We start from the raw sequence: 26,672 nt of genomic DNA, 5'->3' as shown, positions 1-26,672 counted from the left end.
GAAGTCGGACGCTTAACCGACTGCGCCACCCAGGCGCCCCAGCTGTCTTATTTTTAAAAACTTGCTACAGCCACCGCAGCCTTCAGGAACCGCCACCCTGATCAGTCAGCAACCATCGACATCTCCAGCAGCAAAAAGATTACTACTCGCTGAAAGCCCAGTGATGACTAGCATTTTTAGCAATAAGGTATTTTTCAATTAAGGTCTGTACTTTTTTTTTTTAGATATAGAATAGATATAGTCTATCGCACACTTAATAGACTACAGTATAGTGTAAACATAACTTTCGTATACACTGGGAAACTAAAAAATCCATTTGACTCACTTTGTTGGGGGTATTCACTCTAGTGTGGACCGGGTGGAGCAAATGTGAATGCAGGTGATGGTGAACATGGAAGGAAAGGGGCTTCCCCTGCAGGAACAATGAAGTATAAGAAGTCTCGGGTAAGAAGGGCAAACCCAAAGCAGCGAATATTCACACTCCCAAACGCACCCATATAATTCTTCATTCGCATAACACTCTATATTTTTACTCAGCTCAGCTATGAAGCAATTAAACGCTGACATTGTTTTTACCCAGACAGGGAGGATAAGTACTACGCCCAAAATAGCCAGGTTTGGAATTAGCACGCACAACCCTAGACCGCATTTCTCATTCCTTTCGCCTGACGCTTGCTTTTCTTATGTTCTTTAGACCATATTTCACACTTAAAATTCACCCTTTTTAAAAAATGTTTTTAATGTTTATTTGTTTTTGAGAGAGAGAGAGAGACAGAGCGCGAGCAGGGGAGGGGTGGAGAGGGAGACACAGAATCCAAAGCAGGCTCTGAGCTGTCAGCACAGAGCCTGATGCCAGGCTCGAACTCACAGACCGCAAGAACATGACCTGAGCCAAAGATGAGCCATCCAGGCGCCCCCCAAAAATTCACCCTTTTAAATAGAAATTGGCATCCTATTTCCAGTTCCCCAGGAAGCATTGCATAGACAACAAAAGTCTACGGTTCCTGCCCCAGCTATGCTATCAATTAGCTGTGAAGCCATGAATGAAGCACCTAGTCTCTGCGTGAATCTCTGCACGGAATGGTTCCTCCTGGGCATGAAACGTTACAGATTGAACAGGGATTTAGTTGGGTGGAGTCCAGCAGAGGAAGAGCCAGTGTGCATTGCACAGCCTATATCTGACCTGTTTCATACAATCTTCAGCTAAAACTGCCACTCACCATTATTTCTCTCTACCCCCATAAAAAGGGAGTTCAAGAATAGATGGGCGGAAAGGATTTTATCGCTCTGCCTGATAAAAGAAATCACCTTGAATTTGAATGGCAGCTTTCTGATTATTTATATGTACCCTATAGGTATCAAATCCCCCGACAGAATAACAGTGGGGTAGGACACCCCACCCCGAGGTGGCCTAACAAAACACTTGAGGGCACTTGAGGAAGAAAGAGTAGCCACTGCTAGAAAAAATGAAGGAGGAATGCCAGTCCTCTCCCAGGGCAGCACCAGGGCTTGAGAAGAACGAATAGAGAGCTTTTCTGTGTTGTGAGCGACGTGGACTTGAAATCTGAGGGCAAACCAAAACCAGCAAAGAGCACAGCCCCCAAATCCACCAGGTCGTCTACATCACCGCGGGATAGGTACTTAAAGGCAAGAGAAGTCGCCTTCCGCACTGAAAGTCCAGGTTAACTCGTTCAATACAGAACCCTGTTCTAGTCTGGTGCGTGGAAATTTGTCCTTGGTTTAGGCTGGTAGTTTGGAGAACCGAGAACGCTGACAAGCAGCAGGCTCTCGGACGCGTCCCCGGCCGGGGACTGCCCTGGCCAGCGGGCAGCTCCTGCTGATGCTGTCCAGGCGTCGCCCAGGGGGAAAGGTTGCAGAGCGGTCGGAAGGCGCGGGAGGAGTCTGGCGGTGATTGATGGGGAAAGGACGAATGAATAAAAGTACTTGTCTCGGGACGGCAGAGACCTCGAGCAACTGTGGAGGCTACTTGGTCTGGCATTCCCTAGGCGCTTCCTCAGAGCCCGACCGCCCGGCCCTGAAGGGAGGCGTGCTCGCCCCCTAGAGCGGGCTGGAACCGACCTGCGAGCCGAGCGTCCCGGGAAGGAGGTCCCCGCTCATCGCTTTGCTCCCGGTGCTTCCCATTCGCGAGGTAAACATTCTGGCTTGGTGTTGAGTTAAAATTAGTGATTGAACCTTGTCCTGGGGCTTCAGCTTGGGTTAGGAGTTTGGGGATATCTACTTTTAAACCTCATTAAAGAAAAAAAAAAAAAAAGACGCATAGATACAATGAATTAAAATGAGGTTGGAGTAAAGGAGAGCAAATAAAAGTTTGAAGCCACTTAGAGGGGACAGACGCTTCGAAGTTCATGCTGACACTCCCCCAAGTCGCACGAGTTATGTGGGTCAGCCGGCGCACTCCGGCGGGCGCCGGGGCGATCCGAGCGCAGGCGGCTGGGGAGTAGCGGCTTCCACCACCCGGAGGAGTCTTGACGACGTTCAGACACCGGGTGTCCGCGTTCCCTGCGGAGCAAAATGCAGAGGTTGGCATATGCCCTTGGCCTCTGGGTGCCTTGATCCCCCCAGTCCCCACGCACCCTTAGCCAGAACGTCTGTGCTTCCCCGGGACGCACCAAAGAGCTCAAAGCTAAGCCCTAGACACCCAGCCTTCTCTCTCTGGCACACCCCTTCCAGAATGCCCCGCCCCACTGCGAGTCACTTATCCCCCGGGGGAACGCAAGGGAGAAAAAAAGCACAGGGAAAGCTGGTTCGGGAAGGACAGTCGAGCGACTCAGGAGTGTCACGCGCGCCGGTTTAGCACTGGCGCGCAAACTTGAGTTACATTTGCGCGCGGACGCTCGCCGCGCGGCTGCGCTCTGTGCTAGCGGTTTGCAGGGGCGTGGCTGGGGTAGCTGCCCCAAGCGTCCAGTCTTTCTTCCCTGCGGTTCTCCAGACTCAGAGCTGCAGAGCGGCCACCCGACGCCCACTGGAGCAGGCAGCAGCATGCGGCCGCCGCCAAGCTTGCGCGGACGCGCCCTGCTGGCGCTGGTCATCGCCTGCGGCGTGGCGGGGGTCCAGGGAGAAGAGAGGGGATTCCCATCGACCAGGGCCACTCTGCCACTTCCGGGACCCGGAGAGATAATGACGCCCCCCGCCGAGGTTTCCTGGCCGAAGGATGCCAACGCCAGCGTGCCGTCGACTTCTGCACCCCCGCAGATGCCTAAAGCAGGGAGAACAACCGGAGCCCGGCCACGCTCGCCTCCTCCGTGCGAGAGATCCATTGAGATCAAGGAGACTTTCAAGTATATCAACACGGTGGTGTCCTGTCTAGTGTTCGTGCTGGGCATCATCGGGAATTCCACACTGCTGAGAATCATTTACAAGAACAAGTGCATGCGAAACGGCCCTAATATCTTGATAGCCAGCCTGGCTCTGGGAGACCTGCTACACATCATCATTGACATCCCCATCACTGTCTACAAGGTAAAGGGCCAATTTTGACGGGAGGGTGCCTAGGTAGGAGGAGGAAGACGGAAGAGCCTTTGGGGGATGCTTACTCTAGAAGATCCATAGCCTCCAAAAAGTCAGCTAGCATTGGAAACAAATTCCCTACTGGTCTTCAGTAACCTTAGGCTAAGCCTCGAGCAAGTGTAATCCCCACACCAGCAGGATCAGCATCACTTGGGAGGGAACATGTTAGAAAAGACATTTTATGGCCCCACCTCAGACCTACTGATTTCAGAAACTCTGAGATAGAGCCCAGTAGTATGTATTTTTAACAAGCCCTCCACGTGATGAGGATGAACTGTAAACTCTGAGAACCACTGGTCCTGAAGTATTTAGTCCCTAAGCCTAGCTCACTGGGCCCACTGTCTCTAAAAAAAAAAAAAAAAAAAAAAAAATGTGGTCCACAGATTGGCAGGACTGATGTCACCAGAGAGCCTGTTAGAACTGCAACTCCAGCCGAGACTTACAAAAGCAGAATCCGCATCTTTAGATACGGATTCATATGCACACTAACCTTGGGAGGCATTTTTGTGGAGGGCCCTAAAAGTAGAGGAGCTGGAATTGGGTTTTTTAGGAAACAAATGGGCTAGAAGAGAGAGACCAGATTAGAGAGTACACCAACACGCTTCACCTGCTGTGAATGACTGCACTGCACCTGCTCGTTAGTGCGTGTCTACAGCGGGCCAAGCCCTGGAAAGGATGGGTTACTTCCCTTTACTACTTTTGACAGCCCGCAAGTAGGTATTTCTCCATTTTACAGATGATCGACAAGATGTTCGAGGCCTCACAGTTAGTAAGAGATGGAGGTGGGATTCAAGCCCAAATCTGTCAGGTCCAAAGTACAAGCTGTACCCCCATCGATTACCTTGAGAACAAACCAAAGAGCACTCGGCGTGAAGTCTCTAAATGGTTTCAGCTGCTAACGTTGATTGTGATTACCACAGGGAACGGGGCACAGAGAGCTAGGGCAGGACATAAACCCCCCGCACTATTTGACTCCAGGTTGTTTTGGAACTCTAGACACATCCCGACATCTCTGGGCCTTAGTTTCCTCAACTCTACAATGAGGCTGTTAGTGCCCAGCTACTGGGGTATTGTGGTGTTAAGAAAAAGAGCCTGAGTGAAAGAGCCAGAAAATTTTTAAAGCCCATGCAAGGATCTAAAACTGCTTACCCGTCATGATCAGCAGTAGAAAGTCACACATAAGAACAGAACCAAAAGTGTAAGGGAAAGGGAATGTGCTTTGGGAATTTGCCTGAAGCTAATCCAGGGCTCAGTACAAGGGGGAAAATGTGGCATGGAGGCTGAGAAGGGGTGATAGGGGATGTTTTGATCTTTGTGGCAGGAAGCACCATAAGACATGCCTTTAATCCTAATCCAAATAACCATACTTTAAGGGAATTCTAGCAATTTCTGAAGTGTAGATATAGGATTCGGATTAAGATCCAGGCTCTGGAAGGAAACACTCCCACAAATGCGGGATAAATAGAAGAAATCCTAAAATGCTGCATGGCAACTTGTTCTCATGAAGTCTGAGTGTTTCCTGGGAGAGGTGCAATCGAAAATGGTCCCTTAGATGCAGTCACAGTTCTGTTAGAGCCAGAAGTGATGCACTTACTTCTTAAGCAGCCCCAACGACCAACTCTGACTGTTCCAATTTGACAAAAGAATTTCAATTCAATTCATCAAAACTAACTTGAGAAACTGTAGAGTGGATGTTGCAAAATATTTAAATGAGTGAAATAAAAAGCCTTCTGAAAAGGGAGATTACAATCCAGTTTTGCTAGGCTTGCATAGAATTGTGTGAAAGGTCTCCTTGGGGAGGACTTTCTTACTTTCTCTGCATCACATGATTACATTTGATAAACCAGAGAATATCTGACTCCCGGGGTGGGGGGCGTGGAGGGCACACAGTTTTTACTTTCATTTCAGTTTTCTTTATGATTTCCCTAGGAAATTGCATCATTTTGCCTGAAGCCATTCAATCTGTTAAAACTGTGCTTTTACTTCTGAAGTAAACAGTCAGTACAAATCTGGCCCCCCAGTCATCTATATTGGTCATAAACACATCCATCACAAAGAATAAGGTCCCATTGCCAAGTTTGCACGCGTGGAATGCTACATACTAGCTTTTAGTTTATTTTTATCTTGTGTGTAAACATGTGCCGCTTGAAGCATAATATAATAATAATGGCTGCCATTTATTATGCACTAGCTTCTTGGTCAGTATCACTAAATCATTGCAGCAAACCCCAGGGAGGAGGTACTGTTGTCATCCCTGTTTTATAGGAAAACTCCATGTTGGACAGGTGAGGAAGTAACTTGCCCAATGTCACACCACTGGACAGTGGTGAAACTATGGCTTTGACCCGGGCCATCTGGGCCCTAGAACCCGGAAGGTTCTAAGTCTTCCTAGACCTGGGGCCTTCCCTGTCCCTCTGCACTGAGTGAGCTCAGACCCAGCATTCCCTTCTCTCGCATGCAGTATTCTTAGAACCTCATTTGCATGCCCTGGTGGGATTACAGGACACACTGCCACACGGCAGGGTACTTGGTAAACATTTCCAGCTTCAATCTGAGTCATGTGAAGATTTCTATCTCCTGAAATTCCCCTTCAGATGATCTGTAGTACATAATATGGATAATATCACTGTTATTTTAAAGGCTTTATTTTACAAAAAACACCCAATTCAGACTAGTTAAAAGCCACTTATTCTCCTAAATAATTGTGATGCCATATAAGTAAGTTATTTTTTTTTTTTTTGAAAAAGAGAGAAACATAGGGCACAAGTGAGCGAGGGGCAGACAGAGAGAGAGAGGAGAAGCGGGGCTCACCAGAAGCAGGGCTCAAGCTCACCCGAAGTGAGGTTCGTGCTCCCCTGAGGTGGGACTCAAACTCACCAACTGTGAGATCATGACCCGAGCCAACGCCAGATGCTTAACCAACTGAGCCACCCAGGCGCCCAACCATATAAGTAAGTTTTTAAAAATGCATTTAGAACCCCAGCATAATCAGGTATTATATTTAACACAAAGTAATTTAAGTGAATTATGAATGCCATTTAAACTTATCCTAAATTGGGAGACTTTAATCTCTAAACCAATGATTTCTAAAATTTTTTTTATGTTTATTTATTTTTAAGAGAGAGAGACAGAGAGACAGAGCGCAAGCAGGGGAGGGGAAGAGAGAGAGGAAGACACAGAATCCAAAGCAGGCTCCAGGCTCTGAGCTGTAGACACAGAACCCAACATGGGGCTTGAACTCACGAACCCTGAGATCATGACCTGAGCTGAAGTCGGACGCTTAACCAACTGAGCCACCCAGGCACCCCTAAACTAATGATCTCTAATTTTGTTTTTGTGGGATATTACAATTATCTTTCAGGATCCATTTAATTGTATATATTATATACAATTGACATATATTATAATTAATATGGTATAATAATTATAATATGTTAAAATGCAAAAAAATGTCATTCATGCATACACACACACAACATTTACAATTTCATAGAGCCCACCTAACCCATCTGTTGGCACACCCAAGGGACATCAATGTGAATCTATTACATTAATCTGGAGTTCAGTAAATCTAGCATTCAAAAAAGTTGACAAACCCCAAAATGTCATAGTCTCTGATACTGCTGTAGAATGGGACAGGACTTCACAGGGAGGTGCTGACAACCCTTAGGATATAGATCTGTTCTACCTCAAGAGACTAGGTCTCTGGAAACTTTCAGGTAGAATCAGTCCTCTCACCAGGTATCCTATGGCTGAGAGGAAATCCTATGATGAAGGCCACAGAGGTATCATAGGAAACCCAGACAAAGGAAACTGTTGAAGTACTTCACATATGCATATTCATGTAAATATGCTGAAAAGAAGAGTCTGGTTTATCCTTCCCAGCAGTGTCTGCTAAGGCTCTAACATGTTACATTATGTAAGTCCATCCAGATGAAAATGGAAAAGGCAGTCATCCAAAGCGGATATTTAAAAGTATGTATGTATCTTTATATCTCTGTGCAACAGGTGTATACACATATAAACACATATAAATAGACAGGTAAATAGCATTTGGCACAGTGCCTGGCACCTAGTAAGAAAAAAATAAATGTGTGTGTGTGTGTGTGTGTGTGTAAGAATGAAAATTTGTTTGGGCTTTTTTTTTTCAGCTTTGCCATTATAAATGTGACTACAAGTAATAGATTCATACAAATGGCTTTGCACACATGTGTGACAATATCTGAAAATTTCTAGAACTACAATTACTAAATCAAAGGGTATGTGTATTTGTGATTTTGATAGATATCTCTATTTTATGCCCCAAAGTTATGGTTGTACTCTTAGTTTGGGTCACTATTTTATATAACATCTCCATACAGATATGCATGTATTAATGTCTATCTCTAGTATATACATGGATCACCATGCCAATATTTACATGGTCTATATACATGTACCTGAACCAAAAGCCAGTATTTATAAGTATATGATGTGAGGATGAATCTCTTCTTACTCACAGGCTAGTTGTGTCCTTCCTTGTATAGACTGTGGTGAATGGGGTAACCGATATGTCTGTTGCCTATGAGAACCTATCTGACTAGTAAGTTGCGGTAGCACTGATGTCAAAGCTGTCCCAGCTGTGTACAAACAGCAAAGCAGGGGTATACTTCTGGATGCCGTGAAGGCTTTATGCTGTTGGTGGCTGATTGGTTGGTTAGTTAGTTCGTTTGGCTTCGTTTGGTTTAGCAGTGATATTTAACAAAGGTTGGTGGCAAGTTCAAGTTAAAATTTACTTAACTTCTTTTAACTTCTCAAGCAACTAAAAATTCTTGAGCAAATAATGAGTTTTTAAACTATCTCTGGATTTCATTTAACAATTTCACTCTCAGTGCTATATGGGCATGGGTAACTGAGCTAATACGGTTAAATCTCAAATGTAACTTCCTTTATGTGTAAGCAAACTGCATTTGCAAACGAATCTGCTTGTGAACTGGAAGACAGGTTATCGGTATGGACATTGGTTTGATAAGGATCCACATGTAATCAGATGTCCGGCGGTGGTGGAGTGCCTTTGAATGGCTTTGCTGTTAAGATTTCATAAGCTACTATTAGAGGCAATGAGCCTGCCTTCATAGTTCTGAAAGGCAAAATCGCTGATCTTTAATGTTTAACTAGTTAAGGTAGGGTATACCTGACATTTAAATGCTGGCATGTAAAAATGTGGAGTTGCTTCACTGAACCCACAAATGAGTTTTGAGTGAAGTGACCTTGTCAGGTAATCAGACATTTTCTGCTTATGACACCCTATCTTTCTGAACAGACTTACCTTCCTCACTTCCAAACTTAGACTACTTCTAGTAATTAACAAGTTTATGTGCAATTGACTAGTTTCATAGTTATAAGTAAAAGTTAGTGGAACGCCATCAGATTTAACTTTTGAAGTTATAATTTTCTGATCGGTAAGTGGAGGTTTATGCACATAGAGCAACATAAGAAGTAAAAGTATCATTGGATGGGGGAGTCTGATTTCTTCCAAGATAATAACACTCCTCATCTCCAGTTAAGTAACTGAGATATTTTACTAACACTTTATAATATTTAGAGATATTCTAGTGGCAGAAGCTCTTTGAACCCAAAGTGGAACCTAGATATGTTGAGATTCATTTATTTAAAGCAAAAAAAAAAAAAAAAAAAAAAATTAAGGAGCACCAATTAAGCACATGTAAAGTGTTAGCTTTTAAAAAGTATTAATAGGCTATTAGCTCTGAATGACCTAGAATCAACTAACAGATAAAACTAATACCCCAACACCCACCTAGTGTCGTGCCTGCAACAGTCAGTACCAGACAGATGCTTGTGGACAAAAGATGTTACACATAAAACATAAGGACAGTGGGACTTTGATAATCATAATTTTTATAACTGTTCAGATGAAAAAGAAGGGTGAAGTTGTTCCTCTTCCTGTATGAGAACATTGGCCATAGTTACATAATAGGTCAACATAATTCAAATAATCCGGAAACTCAAGAGTTCACACTCCCAATTTATTGTTACACACGTGGATTCCTGTGACAAAATGGTTGGCAAACTCTTGGCCTTGGGCAATGAAAGATTCGCTAGGTTAACTCTATGGTCCTTGCGTTTGCTTTTGATCTGCCACTGGCCACTCCATAAATCCAAGCCTCTTAAAATGTCATGGCAATGTTACTTTCAATATGCCCAGGCTTATCTATCAAAGGCTCTACATTTTTTCTTTGCTCACTTTAAATGAGTTGTTCAGGATGAAGATATTTCCATAGGTATACAAGAGGATGACATAGCCAAGACCCTGTTGTCTCAAGGCCAGGGAGCCACGTGCTTCATTTTGCAAAGAAAAACCATATAAGGTGATCTCTGTGTGGCTAATATGCTATAGTTGATTATTTTTAGAGAAACATGCCAAATGCTAATAAATGATTAAGTGCTTCAAAGGGTGTTGACAGATGAAGCCTGAGCTTAAATAAGATTCAAGATGTAATTTATGATGTGAAACAATCTCTTTCAAGACTTTGACGAGGTTGGTTACGTTTGGGAGGCAGCTCAGTGTGGTATATCGGGTACACCTTACCCAACAACTTCTCTAATTTTAGACTTCTGTCCTTTCCTCTTGCCAGTGCTTTTATTTTAGAGATTGATTACTTCTCTTTCCCCCTATAGACCCTCTGGGGAAAATGTAAACGAAGAAAATAGCCCAAGTGTGGTGGTAGAAGAGCAAGAAAGAGGCTCAGGCTTGAGTCAGAAATTTATTAGCAAGGTTGACAGAGAATTTGTCGAGCAATTCTCTGTCCCTAAGACTCACAGCCACTTTCATGCCCCCTGATTTGTGTCCTCTCTCTACTTCTGTCCTCTTTAGCTCAATTGTAGTTTCCAGAAAGGAGGAAAACTATCCTCTGGATGTTTATGTTGTACGTATCTTTCTTCCCCCTCGCTCAGTGTTTTCAAATTATTTTAAAGGGCTTTGAGATTGCATGGTAATCAAATGTCTTCTCATAGTAGCTTACCGGTGTCCCAAAGATATTTTCTGGATAGAATTAGGTTTAAGTAAGACATGAGATGATTTAATAAGATTTGTTGACTTCATGAAGTTTCAGAGTCTCTTTCTGAGCCGCGAGACCATCGGCTTGTAATTCTGACATTTTTTCACGTGTCACAGTGATCATAGAAGATACAGTTCAACTACATGAATCAAAAAATCTACTAGGTCTGTAAACAGCATTTCTTAATGCTCTTAGTTGGACTCTTCAGAATACATAACATGTCAGTGAGTTTGTAAGCACAAACTGTGGATTATTCTCAAATTCGAATAATAGGAGAGTAGCAATCTATTTATTGACCTGTTACAGACTTGGAAATAGATTTCATTGTAACACTAGCAGAGAATATATTTAAAGTAAACTTAAATTTCTCCTAAGATATATTTTTTTAATCTTTTCTTTTTGCTTCTGGAGATTTTGTTTCAGGAAACTCCATTCACCTTCATGGAGTCAATGTTGTATTTAAGCAAGTCATAGGAATGTTTCCAGAGCAGGAAAAACCCTCTGTTCTGCGGGTGTGCACGCAACAGATTCTTGGAGACAGAACCTCTGTCTCGCCCAACTCCAGGGGGCGTTGTTCACACTGTGGTCTGTTGAAGTGTCACCCCTGGGGTTATGCTGGCATTATTTCTGACCCACATATTTCTAATCCTCACGACCTAATTTTTAGGTGATTAAGTGCATTTTAATGGATGCAGAATGGAACTTGTAATTGATACCTGTCCCCAAGGGCACAGGTACGACATACGTCAAGAAAATATTTTCTGTGTACCTGACCAGCAGCTTACCTTAAATTCTGTCCATACGTACGATTAAAAAAGAAATGAAAATCCCTTAATAAGCGTGCTCTATCTTTAAAATGCCAGTTCAAATGCAGAAAAATTCTTATCTGCTGCAGGAAACAGAGATAAAAGCAGAAGAATACACCCTTTCCCAAAGCTGTGAAACACAACCACTCCATTATTTCCCTCTTTTGACTCTCACTGTAAAAACATTTCTATAATACCAGTCATTTGAAAGAAATGTTCGCACTTCATCACAGCCGTCTGGCAAAGTAACCCTGGTTGTTGTTGTAAATACATTGCTCACCCAGCCTTTTAAACAATCATGTCCTACAGCATCTCCATGCTTAGGCAGCCATCTCCACCAAATTTACAACTAAAGCTCCTGGTAGGATCCCATTAGATATTGAGAAACAGTAAGTTCTGTTTTATGTCAGTCATTTCCTTGGCAGCTTTGAGTAGGAGCGACAGGATGGGAGAGGAACTTTTGCTTTTCACTTTTTCTAGCCTATTTGGAAGGCGGAACTCCAAAAAGAGAAGAGCCAACCATCACCCCGCAGTCCCTCAGGGCCCTGGCTCCATGTGTCAAGAAGACATCATCCTCTGGAAAGAGGAAGGAAGGGCATGGAATAGACAATACAAAAACAAACACGCAAACAAACAATAAATGCGTAGCCATCTCAGTTCTCTAAAGACTTTGTTCCAAATATGAGAACTGAAAGTTCATGACAATAGTTTTATCATAAGATGTCTGCCTTATGATTGCATTCATGCATTCATCCATTGCACACTCATTCACTGTTAATCAACAGGCATTTAATGAGTGACCACTGTGTGCCAGGCACTATGCTGGACATTAAAAATGTGATAGAGTATTCTGAAACAAGTAAATAGTTAAAACTCAGTATATACTCTTGATTTAAAAAATAGGAAAAGAAAATAGTATATAAGGTTAATGAAGCGATTGGACATTTATTAGTGCAAGACGGTTAACTTTCAAATTTCCTGACTTTATGGGGCTTAATTCCTTTGGGCATTAACAATGGTATGTATTAACAGGGTTTTCTCCATTTAATTTCTCAGGAATGTGATTTTTAATTAAAAAGAGAAATGAAAAATGTAAATCTCCCAGTTGGAGAGATTTTGTAGGAATCATTAACAATACTTATAAAACGGGGATATTTATTTCCTAGTCATGCTATTTATCCTTTTAGAAATTAAGAAAAAAATATATAATATAAAAATAATTGTTAAATGTAATAGAAAAATAATGTATTTGTATTTTTTCTAAATTTTTTTTACACTTATTTATTTTTGAGAGACAGAGAGAGACAAAGCACAAGTGGGGGAGGGGCAGAGAGAGAAGGAGACACAGAATCCGAAGCAGGCAGCCCGATGCGGGGCTCGGACCCACAAACCATGAGATCGTGACCTGAGCCGAAGTCAGACGCTCAACCGACTGAGCCACCCAGGTGCCCCTGTATGCTATTGCCTTTTTTCTTTCGTAAACAGCCATTCCAACATAAAGTTATGCAGTCATGGTCATCCTTGAGTAGAAATCTTATAATCGGTACGATCACGTCTTTTTTCAGTCTAGTGTTGATTTACTTATTTGTTTTTATTCATACAAAAGAAACGTTCTCGGGAAGCAGTGTAAACCATAGGGGAAGGGGATGAGCACAAGCGTGGGCTATAATGTGTCGAATGGACACCACGCTGTAGGATCTAACAGTGTCAAAAGCTCTTGGTTGGTTGAGTCATCGCAATATGAAAACCAGTAACAGTTATGGGAGTAATTTCTAACTGGTTCACATTTAATTAGTGGTAGGTAATATATATTCAAACTTACTTTTAAGCAGAACCTAGACATTTAATTCCTGTGACAGAGACCAAGAAACAATACAAACTCTAACATTGATTTTGCAATTAGAGAGACTTGTCTGATTGCGTGCTTGATTTGTTTTCAGTATTCAGATCTTGCCCTTAAGTTATCTAATTGAATGGAGTGAAGTCCAAAGAAAAAACTCAACATGAGGAATAAGAATGTGTTATTGCTGGGTTGAAAGTTAGAATTACTTCCTCTTGCAATAAAAAGAATCAATTTCCCCTACAAGAGGAAAGCTATATTGTTGGACTTCAAATTAGGTGTTGGATGTCAGGATTTTTGTCAACAAAGAGTGAAATAATTAATTTCCAGTTATCACAAAAATCTATAAGAACATTCTTCCACTGAAATTTAAAGATGGCACCTTGGTTGAGAGTGATGTTTGTTTTTAAACTTTAGTAAATCTTCCCTCACTTCCACTTGGGGTTTTGTTCACCGTTAAGCAAGGGGTTGATGTCTTTGCATTTTACATAAGCTCCCAGCACTAAATTGCCCAAGACTTACCGGAAGCCATTAAGACCAAGATGAGCGTCAGAAGTGGGCATGGTTTCTGCCACTGGGTAGCTGGCTTCTCAGAGTCTCCACAAAGCCTTCTGGTTGGAGAGAGGCAGGGGTTGCCAAAGTCACCCTTCTCATTACAAAATAACAGAAGTGACAGTGGGCACTTTGTCTCTCATCTTTTGTGGCCTTCCAGGACCAGCAGCATTCGGGCCTGATTGAAAGCCTGCAAAGCTAAAAAAGCTGATGAAGGTTAATGCTCCCTGGTTTGCAGTTCCTTTCCCTTTGGAAGGGTAGATTAGAAAATTGTAAGCCCTCAGTTATGATTCGGTTTCTGACTATCTCTGTGTCGAACGTGAAGAGAATGGTTACAATTTTCAGTTTGTGTTTCCCTATCCCCTGTGATAACTTGGGTCAGAGGTTGAGCTGCAGGCCTCCCAGTGGTATGAAGAACAATCCTCCAGTTTCTGGGCTGAGCCAAAAACAATAGTAACCTCAAAACAGGGCCTGGATTCAGTACAGGGCTCCTTTCCATTGGCCAGACTTCTTTCCCTTCAGTGGCCTGGACGCTCATTCATCTTGATTCATCTGATGCCTGCACCTAGGTGATCCTAATATTTGCATATCTGGAAATAGTTTGAGGCAAATAAGATATTTGGAAATATGTTAATTTTTGGATGTTATGTGAATGAAATGGCTACATGATTAGGAGAGATTTTATTTTGCATCTAGATATTTTTACCATTGACACATAGGTATGGGTCAAAATGCGAATATTGATTTAATTCTAAACAATCTTTTTTCTATGGTCGGTTTCTCCAAAACGCTATATAGACTCTAAAATCAGACCATGTGGGTTCAAACGTGGATCGGTTACTTCAGTGAGTAATAAACCAAGTTACCAGGACAAGTAACCAAGTGAGTAAAGCAAGGACAGATATATTACTTGTCAAATGATGAATAGTAAATAACCCCAAAACTTAGTGGCTTGAAACAATAAACTTTCATTATCTCATACCTTGTCTGTGGCTCTAGAATTCAGGAACCCCTTAGCTGGGTGCTTCTGGTCCAGTGTCTCTCATGAGGGTGCAGTCAAGGTATTTGCCAAGGGCTTCAGTTTTCTGAAGATTTGCCTAAAGCTGGAGGAATCTCTCATTCATACAGCTGGTAAATTTGTGCTAGTCTCACCTTTTTTTCTTTTCTTTCTTTCAATTTTTTTTTTTTTAACATTTACGTATTCTCGAGAGAGAGACAGAGACAGAGTGTGAGTGGGGGAGGGCCCGAGAGAGGGGGAGACACAGAATCTGAAGCAGGCTCCAGGCTCTGAGCTGTCAGCACAGAGCCTGATGCGGGGCTCGAACTCACAAACTGTGAGGTCATGACCTGAGCCGAAGTCGGATGCTTAACCGATTGAGCCACCCAGGTGCCCCTGGCAAATTTTTGCTAGTCGTTTTCAGGAGGCCTAAGTTCCTCGCCATGCTGGCCTGCCCACAGACACTTGGGTGTCCTCCTGACATGGCACCTGGTCTCCTGAGAATGAGTGATCCACCAGACCACAAGGAGAAAGCCATATGCCTTTTGTGACTAGTCTCCGACATCACACATCATCCCTTTCACCACATTCTGTTCGTAGAAAGCAAATTGTTAAAGCCAACCCTCATTCAAGGAAAGGGAAACGAGGCTTCTTCACCTTGTGAAGGGAAGAGCAGCAAATAATTTGTGGACGTATTTAAAACCAACACAGTAGGTTAATAACCTTCTAAGTGCCTCAGTTTTCTTATCTGTAAAATGGGGATCAGTAGTACTATGTCCTAGGATTTCTTCAGAGATGTCAATGATATGGTATGTGCAAAGTGCTTAGAATAAAGCCTAACCCATTTGCAAGTGCCACATAACTGCTGGTTTTGTTTTCTTTCTTCTTTTTTTTTTTTTTTTTTTCCTGATACCTCTAAGAGCAATCAGAATTAGAAATATTGTCTGGATAATTCATAAGAAGCTGTTCTGGTAGAGTCCTTGGAACTGGTTGGAACTTTTTTATTCTTATGTTTCCAAGGGCAATTGGCGGTTCCTTTAAAGTATCTTAAGTTCATAGCCGGTTCAGACCTAAGGCATCCTGAGTCTGAGGAATGAGTCTGAATGGCTCCATCATTCATGTGACAAACCTCTTAGTTCCCTGACTCCTCGTGTCTTATATCCAAACCATAACAAATCCTCCTGGCTCCACCTTCAAATATAAAAATATATTTGGTCTGCAACCCATTCGTTCAGCCCCAGGTTACCACCGGGTCCAGCTGACCACAATCTCTCATCAAAGCTTCCTTTCTCGACCCCACATTCTATTCTACATTGAGCATCCACACGGATCTTTTTACTTATTTTTATTTTTTTAATGTTTACTTATTTTTGAGAGGGAGAGCACAAGCAGGGAGGGGCCGAGAGAAAGAGGGAAACAGAACCCCAAGCAAGCTCACACTGTCAGCACAGAGCTTGATGTGGGGCTCAAACTCACGAACCGTGAGATCACGACCTGAGCCCAAATCAAGAATCAGACGCTTAACTGAGCCACCCAGGCTCCCCTGACAGTGATCTTCTTCAACCATAAATAAGACCATGCCATTTCCCTGTTTAAAAACGGACAATGTACTTCCTCGAAAATTATTCAGACGACTCCTTCTACAACATCATCTCTTAGACACTTGGCCTGGGTCTTGATAGACTTCTTTGTGTAAGGTCAGCACACTAGGCTTATTTTCTTATGCCGAGACCTTTGCACTTGATCCTTCCTCTGCCCTGAATGCACTTTGCATGGCTTACTTTCTTACTGTAGTCAGATCCCTTACTCATATGTTGCCTCTTCAGAAAGATGTTGCTGGAGAAGCTTATCAAGAAATTACTCCAAATCCCACTATACCCTCTTCATATAATGGCAATAACCATATGACTGACACCATATTAAATAGTTGTGTGCGTTTTTTTATATGCCTCCTTCACTAGCCTGTAATCTCTAGGAGAGCAGGGAGTTTGCCTTATTCACTGATATGCACCCTGTACTCAGAATGGTATCTGGCATATAGTGAATGCTCAATAAATGCTTATTGAATGAATGAATGAATGAATGAATGAATGAACAAGCAGAATTCTGACCCAATTGACTAATCCAGAAGTCACAAGTAGTCTGATCTACAGATATATTTTTTTTGATACAATGTTATTTGACAGTGTTTTTTAAAAATATGAGTTGGGGTGCCTGGGTGGCTCCGTTGGTTCAGCGGCCGACTTCGGCTCAGGTCATGATCTCGCAGTTCGTGAGTTCAAGCCCCGCGTCGGGCTCTGTGCTGACAGCTCAGAGCCTGGCGCCTGTTTCAGATTCTGTGTCTCCCTCTCTCACTCACCCTCCCCTGTTCATGCTCTGTCTCTCTCTGTCTCAAAAATAAATAAACGTTAAAAAACAAATTTTAAAATGAGTTAAAAACTTTTATAATTATGAGGTTTTATATAAAAATTCGATTTTTTTAGTTAAAATCAAGAGTTGTGTTTTGTTGTTGGTTTTTAATGTGGGATTCCTTGGCAAAAATCATATCATGGTCTTTAAGCAGCTTCCCCTTTTAGATGGGGTTTACCCCACACCCTACCACTCTCTATTATCTTCCTGACACCAATGACTTCTTTATACCCGGCTTCTCTACCCCTCTGTGTTACCTGCCTGGCCCTGTAGATCTTCAGGACCCTAGATGAAGCATGTCTGTGGTAAGCTTGTCAACATCTGTCCTACATGTCAGAGTAACTTTTTGTATCTAACTTGGAAACGAAATTGGTCTCATGTTGGAGCTCGAAGTCGTATTCATACTAGACACACATTTCAGCCTTTGGTGCCATTTTGGAACAATCACACATCTTGACCGACTCCACAAAGAAACTTCACTAAAGTGAAAGGACAGAAAGACTCAATTGTGTTTCAAAATAGTTTTCACTTTTGGAAGATTATTTTTTAAAACATTTAAAAAAAAACATTGATTTGAAATACTTTTCTTTATTTTCAAAACCTCAGGAACATTCAATCCAGATGTTCACCTAAAGTGATTCATTAGCCAGTGTGGGCACACCCAGTTGTCCTAAGAAAGAAATTAACTGGTTTTCACAATAGATGGTTGTACATCTATTGTGAAAGCCGGAAGGAGAGACATATATGTATAATAGCAAGAACTTATGTCTTTTTACTCATGGTAGAGCCAGTGCCTATATGTTTTAGGGGTTTGAATATGGCATCCACAACATGGCAGGAACTGAATTAGGCAGTTGCAGAGGCCATATTCTGCCTTATACTCTAGGGATTCAAGAGAGCAAAAACTGAACAAAACAAACAAGTAAATGTTATAATACATGCCATAGTTGTTGACAGGTGCTATGGATAAAAAGGAAAGTCGAGTAGGGTAAGAGAGACAGGAACCTGGCTAGTTACTGTACTAATAATGGGGTTAAAGTAGGTTATGTTGAAAAGATGAGGTTTGAGCAAAATCTGAAGGAGGTAAGGGAGTTAGCCCAGTGGATCTGTGGGGAAAGAGCCTTCCAGAATAAGGAAACACCTGGAGTACAGCCCTAACACAGCAGTGTGTCTAGGGTGTTCAAGGAGCAGTGTGCGTATTCCCGCTGAGTTTCTGGGCACTCAAGTTGACTACAGTAAAGTGGAAATATGCAAATACACATTTGTCATCTGTTTTTAACATTTATCATCTATATTTTGGTTTGGCCATGACCTGAGCATGTGAGGCTCCACGACAGTAGAAGAGATGTTTTCAGTGCACCACATTCAGTTTTCCAAGGGGAACTTACAAGATCGGCCCCAGTTAGCCCCATGGTGGAGTTTCAGATCCTACGCTACTGTGTATGCATAACAAATTCTCCTGAACTGGCTGCATTTTCATTATTCCCAACCGCTCTCCTGATCCATATATCGAACACTGATGCTTTTCAAAGGAGTAATCCATGAGGAAAAGAAGAAGAACTGGAATTGGTTATCTAACTCTGCATGTTAATTACCGTCCACTAAGTAATGCAGTTCAGAGGGCACCATGTGAAAATCTTGCTTACAGAGCTTCATGTCTTCTCAATGCAGCTGCTTGCCGAGGACTGGCCCTTTGGAGTTGAGATGTGTAAGCTGGTGCCTTTTATCCAGAAGGCCTCCGTGGGAATCACTGTGTTGAGTCTATGTGCTCTAAGTATTGACAGGTAAGAGCGTATATTGAAGCCAGGTATATCCTGAACACTATACTAGTGATTGCTATGTTCCTTAGAAACTAAACTATGTAATTCAATAAAAGCAGGCTCTGCAGCTTGACAAATAATTCTGTTTTGTACTTCAGATATCGAGCCGTTGCTTCTTGGAGTCGAATTAAAGGAATCGGGGTTCCAAAATGGACAGCAGTCGAAATTGTTTTAATTTGGGTGGTCTCTGTGGTTCTGGCAGTCCCTGAAGCCGTGGGTTTTGATATGATAACCATCGACTACAAAGGGCGTTACCTGCGAATCTGCTTGCTTCGTCCCACTCAGAAAACAGCCTTCATGCAGGTGAATTTTACCTTTTCCTTTCCTTTCCGTTCTTGCCTTATAAATATTTAGCTACTTTCCGCCTGATCTTCCCTTCTTGGGAAGCTATTGATTTATGACTGTCCTTGGCATAAATTAAGAGTGTAAGCCTCTGGACCGGGGGGCTAACGGTGACTAATGACCCATGCTGCGGAAAGCTAGGTCACAACTTCCACAAGAATTCCCTGGTGTTCAGGGATACAGATAAAGCAAGTTCACATGAGAGGATCGATTTGGACGTATAGCTTTTCTACTCATCTCCTCCATAAGGACTGCCAACTACTACGTATTCCTCATAAGACAACACAGCAGCCATCAGAGGGAGTGGATGGTTCAGTGAGTGATCAAGTAGGAGATGCCCGGATGTGGAAGGATTCTGAATGGCAAGCCTGCCCTCTATCTAAAGGGAAAGCTGCCATTGCAAAGAATTTTTCGTCCTGGCCATTTATTCAAGAACGTTGAATCAGGAAATGGGGGAAAAGGGCAATGTTGGTATTTGAAGACAGATCTTCAGTATAAAAGACTCTTCCCAACAGAATGGATTAAGAGGTGTTAATGCAGGTGTCACCAATGGTTATTTTCTATTTCACATATAAGAAGACTATATACAACTTTAGGGATTATATGTATCCCGGTAATTAAAAGAAAAAAGAAGTGGGGCGCCTGGGTGGCTCAGTCGGTTAAGCGTCCGAGTTTGGCTCAGGTCATGATCTCGTGATTCATGGATTCGAGCCCCCCGTCAGGCTCCATGCTGACAGCTCAGAGCCTGGAGCCTGCTTCAGATTCTGTGTCTCCTTCTCTCTCTGCCCCTCCCCTGCTCATGCTCTGTCTCTGTCTCTCAACAATAAGTAAATGTTAAAAAAAATTTTTTTTAAGAAAAAAGAGGGACATTAATGTGAAATTGAGAATGAGATTGCTATCTTCTTGTGTCTTATTAGTTAAAAGGAAAAAGTTTTCTGCATAGATTACATAAATTCTGCTCCAACACAGTTGGAAAAAAAGAGCAGAAATAAAGTAAAAAAAAAAAAAAAAAAAAAAAAAGGCCTAAGTCATAAGCAGCTTTGATTTTCTAATTGATAAGTGAGATTCATACATTTCTTAGCTAAATAATTAATGCAGACCTTTCCACATCTGTTTTTGTCTGGGAAACACACTTGTTAAAAAGTGAATGCTTCCCTTAAACACTAGGATGTCTTCACATATTCAGATGTGGTATTTCACAGAAAGAGTACCTTAAGAATGTTTTTGCTTAAGGATAATTTGCTTATGTGAAGGCAAAAATATTTGAATTACCAAATATTTTTAATTTTGCCCAACTGCCTCAATTCTTGAGCAGAATTACAGCACACTGCCTTAGAGAATTGAAATGCCCTTTAAGGAATGTTTGTTATACTTAGTATAAGTATTTAGTTATTTGTTCAATAGATGTGGCCTGAAATATTCTCTATAGTGTTTAGGAAATGTATCTACTTTAGAAGTAGATGAGTATGTTGTTGTTTTTTTTTAATTTAACGTGTGGTGTAGAAGACTTTTTTACAGAGGAATGTTAACTCATAGAATTTTCTCTTCTCCATAGTTTTACAAGACAGCTAAAGATTGGTGGCTATTTAGTTTCTATTTCTGCTTGCCATTGGCCATCACTGCATTTTTTTATACGCTGATGACCTGTGAAATGTTGAGAAAGAAGAGTGGCATGCAGATTGCTTTAAATGACCACTTAAAGCAGGTAAGAAAGCTGCGCTTGGGTGGCGCAGTCGGTTAAGCGTCCGACTTCAGCCAGGTCACTATCTCGCGGTCCGTGAGTTCGAGCCCCGCGTCAGGCTCTGGGCTGATGGCTCAGAGCCTGGAGCCTGTTTCCGATTCTGTGTCTCCCTCTCTCTCTGCCCCTCCCCCGTTCATGCTCTGTCTCACTCTGTCCCAAAAATAAATAAACGTTGAAAAAAAAAATTTAAAAAAAAAAAAAGAAAAAAGCAGGTAAGAAAATAGAAATATGTGCTGACTCACGATTATAATTATGAATAAGAAAATTATTACAATGACAACAAATTAAAATTATTATACACTAGACCATACTTCCTTTCTCTTGCTTCCAGTATTTTTGAAAATACAAAGAATATTTTTTATATTATCTATCGAGAGATAATTCTGTTCTATGTAATCTAAAAAGATCTAGAAAGATCCATTACCTTTTTAAGGTGAATCTCTAGTCACTTTACTTCTAATTCACATCAACTATTCGATTTAAAGCTTGATGTTCTGAATTTGTACAAATGCCACTGGCTTTTTGTAAACAATATTAAATATTCTGTTTGGGAAGTGGGAACACTGTGATTATCTGAATCCTCTATTTAGTCCCTGACTATGGTTTTATTACAGAGACGGGAAGTGGCCAAAACGGTCTTTTGCCTGGTCCTCGTCTTTGCCCTGTGCTGGCTTCCCCTTCACCTCAGCAGGATTTTGAAGCTCACTCTTTATGATCAGAATGATCCTAATAGATGTGAACTTTTGAGGTAAGAAAAGTAAACTAGACCGATTTTTGTAGGTAAACGCCATTCAGAAGTTTTTTTACACTGGTCCCTTGCAGAGACAGAGTACCATTTTGCTGGTCTTTAGGGAGCAGTTATGATTCTCACTTTTCCCCCTTCACTCCTGTTGTAGAGGAAGGAATAAAGCAGACTAATAAGAACACTGAGAATCGAGAGGCAGAGCTCTCTCCATTCAATCATAAAATGATCGAAATGTTGAGTGGGTGGCACTATTGAAAATATAAGCTCCGATTCTCCTTGGCACTTTGCAAAGCCTTCTCAGCCAGCCTCAGCACTTCCGAATGAGATTTTATTGTCAAAGAGAGAATTGGGCATGGGAGGGAGGGGCATGATGACAGAGAGAGACAGAGAGAGAGAGAGAGATCATTATGAGCAAAGACCAGTGACAAAGTCAAACTATTGTATATGAGTAATGTTTTTCCCCCAAAACTCAGGAGTTTGCAAGGAATATAGGCTTAAAGCAACAAAGACATGTTTTGGAATGTTTCTTACAGCTTTTTGTTGGTGTTGGACTACATTGGCATCAACATGGCCTCCCTGAATTCCTGCATTAATCCTATAGCTCTGTATTTGGTGAGCAAAAGATTCAAAAACTGCTTTAAGGTGAGAGTATTTCAAAATAAAAAAGCTCTTTTTTAGCCTGGCATCAAACATAACCTTTCCAAACAATTCAGATTTATATCTAAAGAGATTTAGTCAATTATTTTACAGTATTCCCTTGCGTTACATCACAGATAATGTTTTAAAATATGACTTCTGCTCAAAACTCACTCTACTTGATTTCTGCCTATAAATCCTCATCAACCACTCCCTTCTGCCTCAACCAGTCAGTTGTACTTGGAGAAATGCTCAGAAAATTAACAAAAAGGACATGCATTGATGTCTGACAGATGTCATATGATAAGAGCTAAACATGAGTTAAATGCCTTGTTCCCATTTTCAGTAGGTTTTGGACTAAGGCAGCATGGCTTGGATTATAACTAACTTAGTATCTTTTTCATATGGGACATGAGAATAGCAAGTCTAATGGAGACACTTAATTCAGGTTCTACCTCCTCTTTGCCACCTTGCTTGTAGAGCAGAGTTGTGCTACTTGATATGGAATACGTGTATTATTCTTCGTTTGGCCACTTGCATTGTAACATCCATCCATTCATTCACTCCTTCGACAATCTAATATGAATGACATATTCCCTTCCCTTATATGGGAATGATCCATTTGTCCCTGGTAGCTCATTACTGGAAAGAACTCAGCTTCCTCAAAACATCTAAATCAGTCTTAAGTTCTTTGCCCACTCATAAGCTCTTGAATTGTAGAGCTAGAAGAGAACATTCATCAAGATCGACTCCCTCTTTTTAGAGAACAGAAAACAATGGACCTCTCAGTTCCTTATACATACAGATCTTCAGAAAGCAAACAGTATGAACAAAGTTTGGGGATTTAAAAAAAATCCAAGAAAAGAAATTGGATGGATCAAACCGAGACATTAATGTACTTTCTAAGTTCATTGTGTGACGGTATTAAAAAGGCACACGAGCATAACACGTGGCTGACAAAAACATCAATACAACATTAAATTCACTGACATAGAAAGCAGGCTACAGAGTAGTACATATAGTACAATTTTATTAAGATAACACACTCATGCACACATGCACATACACGGTCGTGTGTTTATATGTATGGTGTGTGGTAATATTTCTACTTGCATAGGAAGAAGTCTTGAGTTATATATTTATCAAATATTAAGAGAATTTCTCAAGTAAGCAAGAGTAAATATCAAGAATGAGTGCTTTTCCCTTTTAATTTTAATGAAAAGGTGAGTTTTAGTGATATACATTTCTTTCCCCGTATTTTCTAGTATAAAAAACTATCATATACTACTTGTGTAATTATATGCTGTTAAAGGGAAAAATAAGAGAGCATGGAAAGGAAGTGGCCAAGAACTCCCGATCGTGCCCAGACAGTCAGAACCCTAGAAAGTAGGAAGAGTCATGACAGTAACTGATGTGAACGGCTAACGAGTTACTTTGCTCTGTACAGTCATGCCTATGCTGCTGGTGCCAGTCATTTGAAGAAAAACAGTCCTTGGAGGAAAAGCAGTCATGCCTGAAGTTCAAAGCTAATGATCACGGATATGACAACTTCCGCTCCAGTAATAAATACAGCTCATCTTAGGAGAAGGAATAGTCACTTAATTTCATTTTCTTTATTGTGGACAGAAGTCACTAAAACAAGGAGGCGTTTGCCAAAACAAAACAACTGTGTGCTTGCACAAAACAATGTAAAAGTGTAAGAGTGATGATTTTCTTAACACTCACAGTGACCCATGACTCTCTATGAGCTATTTATTGCCTGAGAAAACAAAAGCCTTGAGAATTAAGAAAGCCTCCTCGTGAAAGCACTTAATTTTACACAGCCAGCACTCCAGTGTAGCTCTTAATAACTTCCAGTACATTCCTGCACCGCTTAGGTTTAGGTTGAACTCACTCTGAATTCCTGTTCAAGAGGTTTATGTTTTAAATTCATGTGAATCTGATATAAAGGAAAATTGTGTCACTGTAAAATGGAATCTTTAAGTAAAGTTTAAATGGCTCAATTTAAAATTTAAAAAAATCCTTTAAAAGAACCTTTTCTTAATTCATGGTGTCAAACCATTGGCTGGACTATAAAATGTGAAAGCAAGTTTAGCTGGTGTATCTTTTTTTTTTTTTTTTTTTTCACATTAGAAACATAATTAAAGGATCAGGAGGTAGCATCAGAGAGATTGAGGTTTTTGAAAATCATTAATCTTTCTCCATTCAGATAAGGCCAAATGTCACAAAGGGAAGGAGACAGAAGGTTTGGAATGCTTTCCCAAAAGACTGCTTTGAAGTCTCCTACTCATGTATTCTGCGAAGAAAATGCTACCTATGATTTTTTTTCAAGATTATTAAAATATTCTCCTTTCACTACTGTAGTTGAAACGCTATTTGTTTATTTTGTCATCTGCAAGTACTTAGCTACAATTATAGGACATGCAGATGATTCAACAAAGGGCCAGCCCCAGCGTTTAGTACCTTTACAATGGAGAGATGCCAGTAACCACCTAAGGGACAGGACGTGAGTTGCCTGGAGCGGGGCCCACAGGGCGCAGGAGAAAGCAGGGTCCTCTCCCACCTGCTGCAGTCAAAATGGTCTCTGGCGTAGGTGTAATATGATAATTAAAACACTGTTTTTTGAAATCACACAAATTAATCAATTTAACAACTGCTTGTAAAGCTTATTACTAATTTTTATATCATTTTTATAAATAACTAATAAAAAACAGTTTTTGATGTGGTGCTTTTTTGTCACATACAGGCAAAAGTGCTTTTGGGGACTGTAAGGACCTCTTTCTTTGTGCATTCTTGCCTAATTCTTTCATCTCCCCAGCAAAGCGCCTTAGGTTAACTTGGGATGATATGTGTGTGAAACTATGTACAAGAGAGAACGGAAGAGAGAGGAAATGAGGTGGGGTGGGAGGAAACCCACAGGGACGGATTCCCATTCTTAGCCTGACGTTCGTCATTGCCCCGTCACATCAATGCAAAAGGTCCTGATTCTGTTCCAGCAAAACACAGTGCAATGTTCTCAGAGTGACTGCAGGAATAAATTGGGCCCAAGAGCTTTAACTCTGTCTTAAAATATAGCAGAGTTTCTACTTTTTTTTTTTTCCTTTAGTAACCCTGGGCCACGTGCTGGAAATGAGCTAGCAATGTTGTTTTCTGCCAGCATCTAATGTGACAATACAGCAAACCAAAACCCCAAGATGTGGCCAAAAAGAAATGACAATAATTAATTCACATGCCACATGGATTCTATTTACAGATCACTCACGGTCTTGTTTATTAGTTTCTTCCCAATCACTTTCTCAGACACTTGTCAACACAAAAGACATTTCAAACTTTGGATTTTAAATTAACTTTGGATAACTAATATATTTTTTATTCCCACTTAAGTTTTAGCTCATTTTTATTACCATGTACTGAGTTTTGGTTCTTCCTCCTCACTTACATCCCAATACCCTTTCCTTTTCCATATCAGACTGTGGTCTGTAATCATCTTGCCAAATTTTGAAACCGCACGCAAAGAGTATGTACATGGACTATTTATAACGAAATTGCTTTCAGTAGCTTTTCTAAAAATGTTTGATTTGAAAATGTTAACATCTGATAAAAGTTGGTAAGAAGCAAATATGATTTCTGGACATAATTAAAACCAATATGGCCAAAGGAATTCAGGTTGCAGCAAAACATGGGTATGCTGTAGTTAACTCTATAAAATTGTAATATAAACATGTAAAATAATTATGTATTTTGTCTTCTTGTGGTCACTTAAAGTGGCAACTACTGTAGTTGCTGATTCCTTATTAAGTAAACAAAATCAATAAAAAGTTAAATTGTTTTAAAAAAAAGACCAGCTTATTTTTCACTGTGCAGGCAATAATTTATTAAATACCAATTGATTAAGTGTTTAAAGGTTATACAAATGTTATGGGTAGACATTATTTATGTTAAGCATACAATGATCATGGAAGGATAAGAGTTGTTAAATTTCTGGTCTCCGGGCTGCATTATGGTTGTGTTTTATTGTTGTGAATAACCAGATATACACACAAGACATTCAATTTTCCAAGGCTGATGATCTGGTTGATAGTTTGCGATGGCCCCTCCTGTCTTCCTATCCCTGGTTGCCTGCCTTTGGAGCATTTCACTGGTTGATAATTATTGGACCAAAGGTCAAAGGGGAAAGGTTGAAATGAGCTTTTGGGAT

General features: G+C 41.1%; 1 protein-coding gene across 2 annotated transcripts; it reads left to right on the top strand.

Moving 5' to 3' along the window:
• Positions 1-1,792: 1,792 nt before the first annotated feature.
• Positions 1,793-26,304, top strand: EDNRB (endothelin receptor type B). 2 transcript variants are annotated; one of them, XM_045480028.1, is made up of 8 exons: positions 1,793-2,149; positions 2,951-3,480; positions 18,862-18,974; positions 19,109-19,313; positions 20,908-21,057; positions 21,708-21,841; positions 22,372-22,480; positions 23,922-26,304. In XM_045480028.1, the coding sequence occupies exons 2-8, from the start codon at positions 3,001-3,003 to the stop codon at positions 24,054-24,056; spliced, it is 1,326 nt and encodes a 441-aa protein (XP_045335984.1). In that variant the 5' UTR covers positions 1,793-2,149; positions 2,951-3,000; the 3' UTR covers positions 24,057-26,304. The 2 variants fall into 2 exon arrangements, with proteins under 2 accessions (XP_045335984.1, XP_045335987.1); XM_045480031.1 differs by lacking the exon at positions 1,793-2,149 and having other exon boundaries at positions 2,736-3,480.
• Positions 26,305-26,672: the final 368 nt, after the last annotated feature.

This window comes from Leopardus geoffroyi, chromosome A1, assembly GCF_018350155.1.
Source record: "Leopardus geoffroyi isolate Oge1 chromosome A1, O.geoffroyi_Oge1_pat1.0, whole genome shotgun sequence".
In the NCBI taxonomy this organism is placed as follows: domain Eukaryota; kingdom Metazoa; phylum Chordata; class Mammalia; order Carnivora; family Felidae; genus Leopardus; species Leopardus geoffroyi.
The sequence above is the reverse complement of the archived record's forward strand: the minus strand, read 5'-3'. Positions and strand labels throughout refer to the sequence as shown.

Bases quoted from the DNA above. Each gene is read 5' to 3' on its own strand.
- EDNRB (XM_045480028.1), top strand. From the start codon at position 3,001: ATGCGGCCGCCGCCAAGCTTGCGCGGACGCGCCCTGCTGGCGCTGGTC. The intron at 18,975-19,108 runs GTAAGAGCGTAT...TTTGTACTTCAG, and splicing joins TGTGCTCTAAGTATTGACAG to ATATCGAGCCGTTGCTTCTT. The intron at 21,842-22,371 runs GTAAGAAAAGTA...TGTTTCTTACAG, and splicing joins AATAGATGTGAACTTTTGAG to CTTTTTGTTGGTGTTGGACT.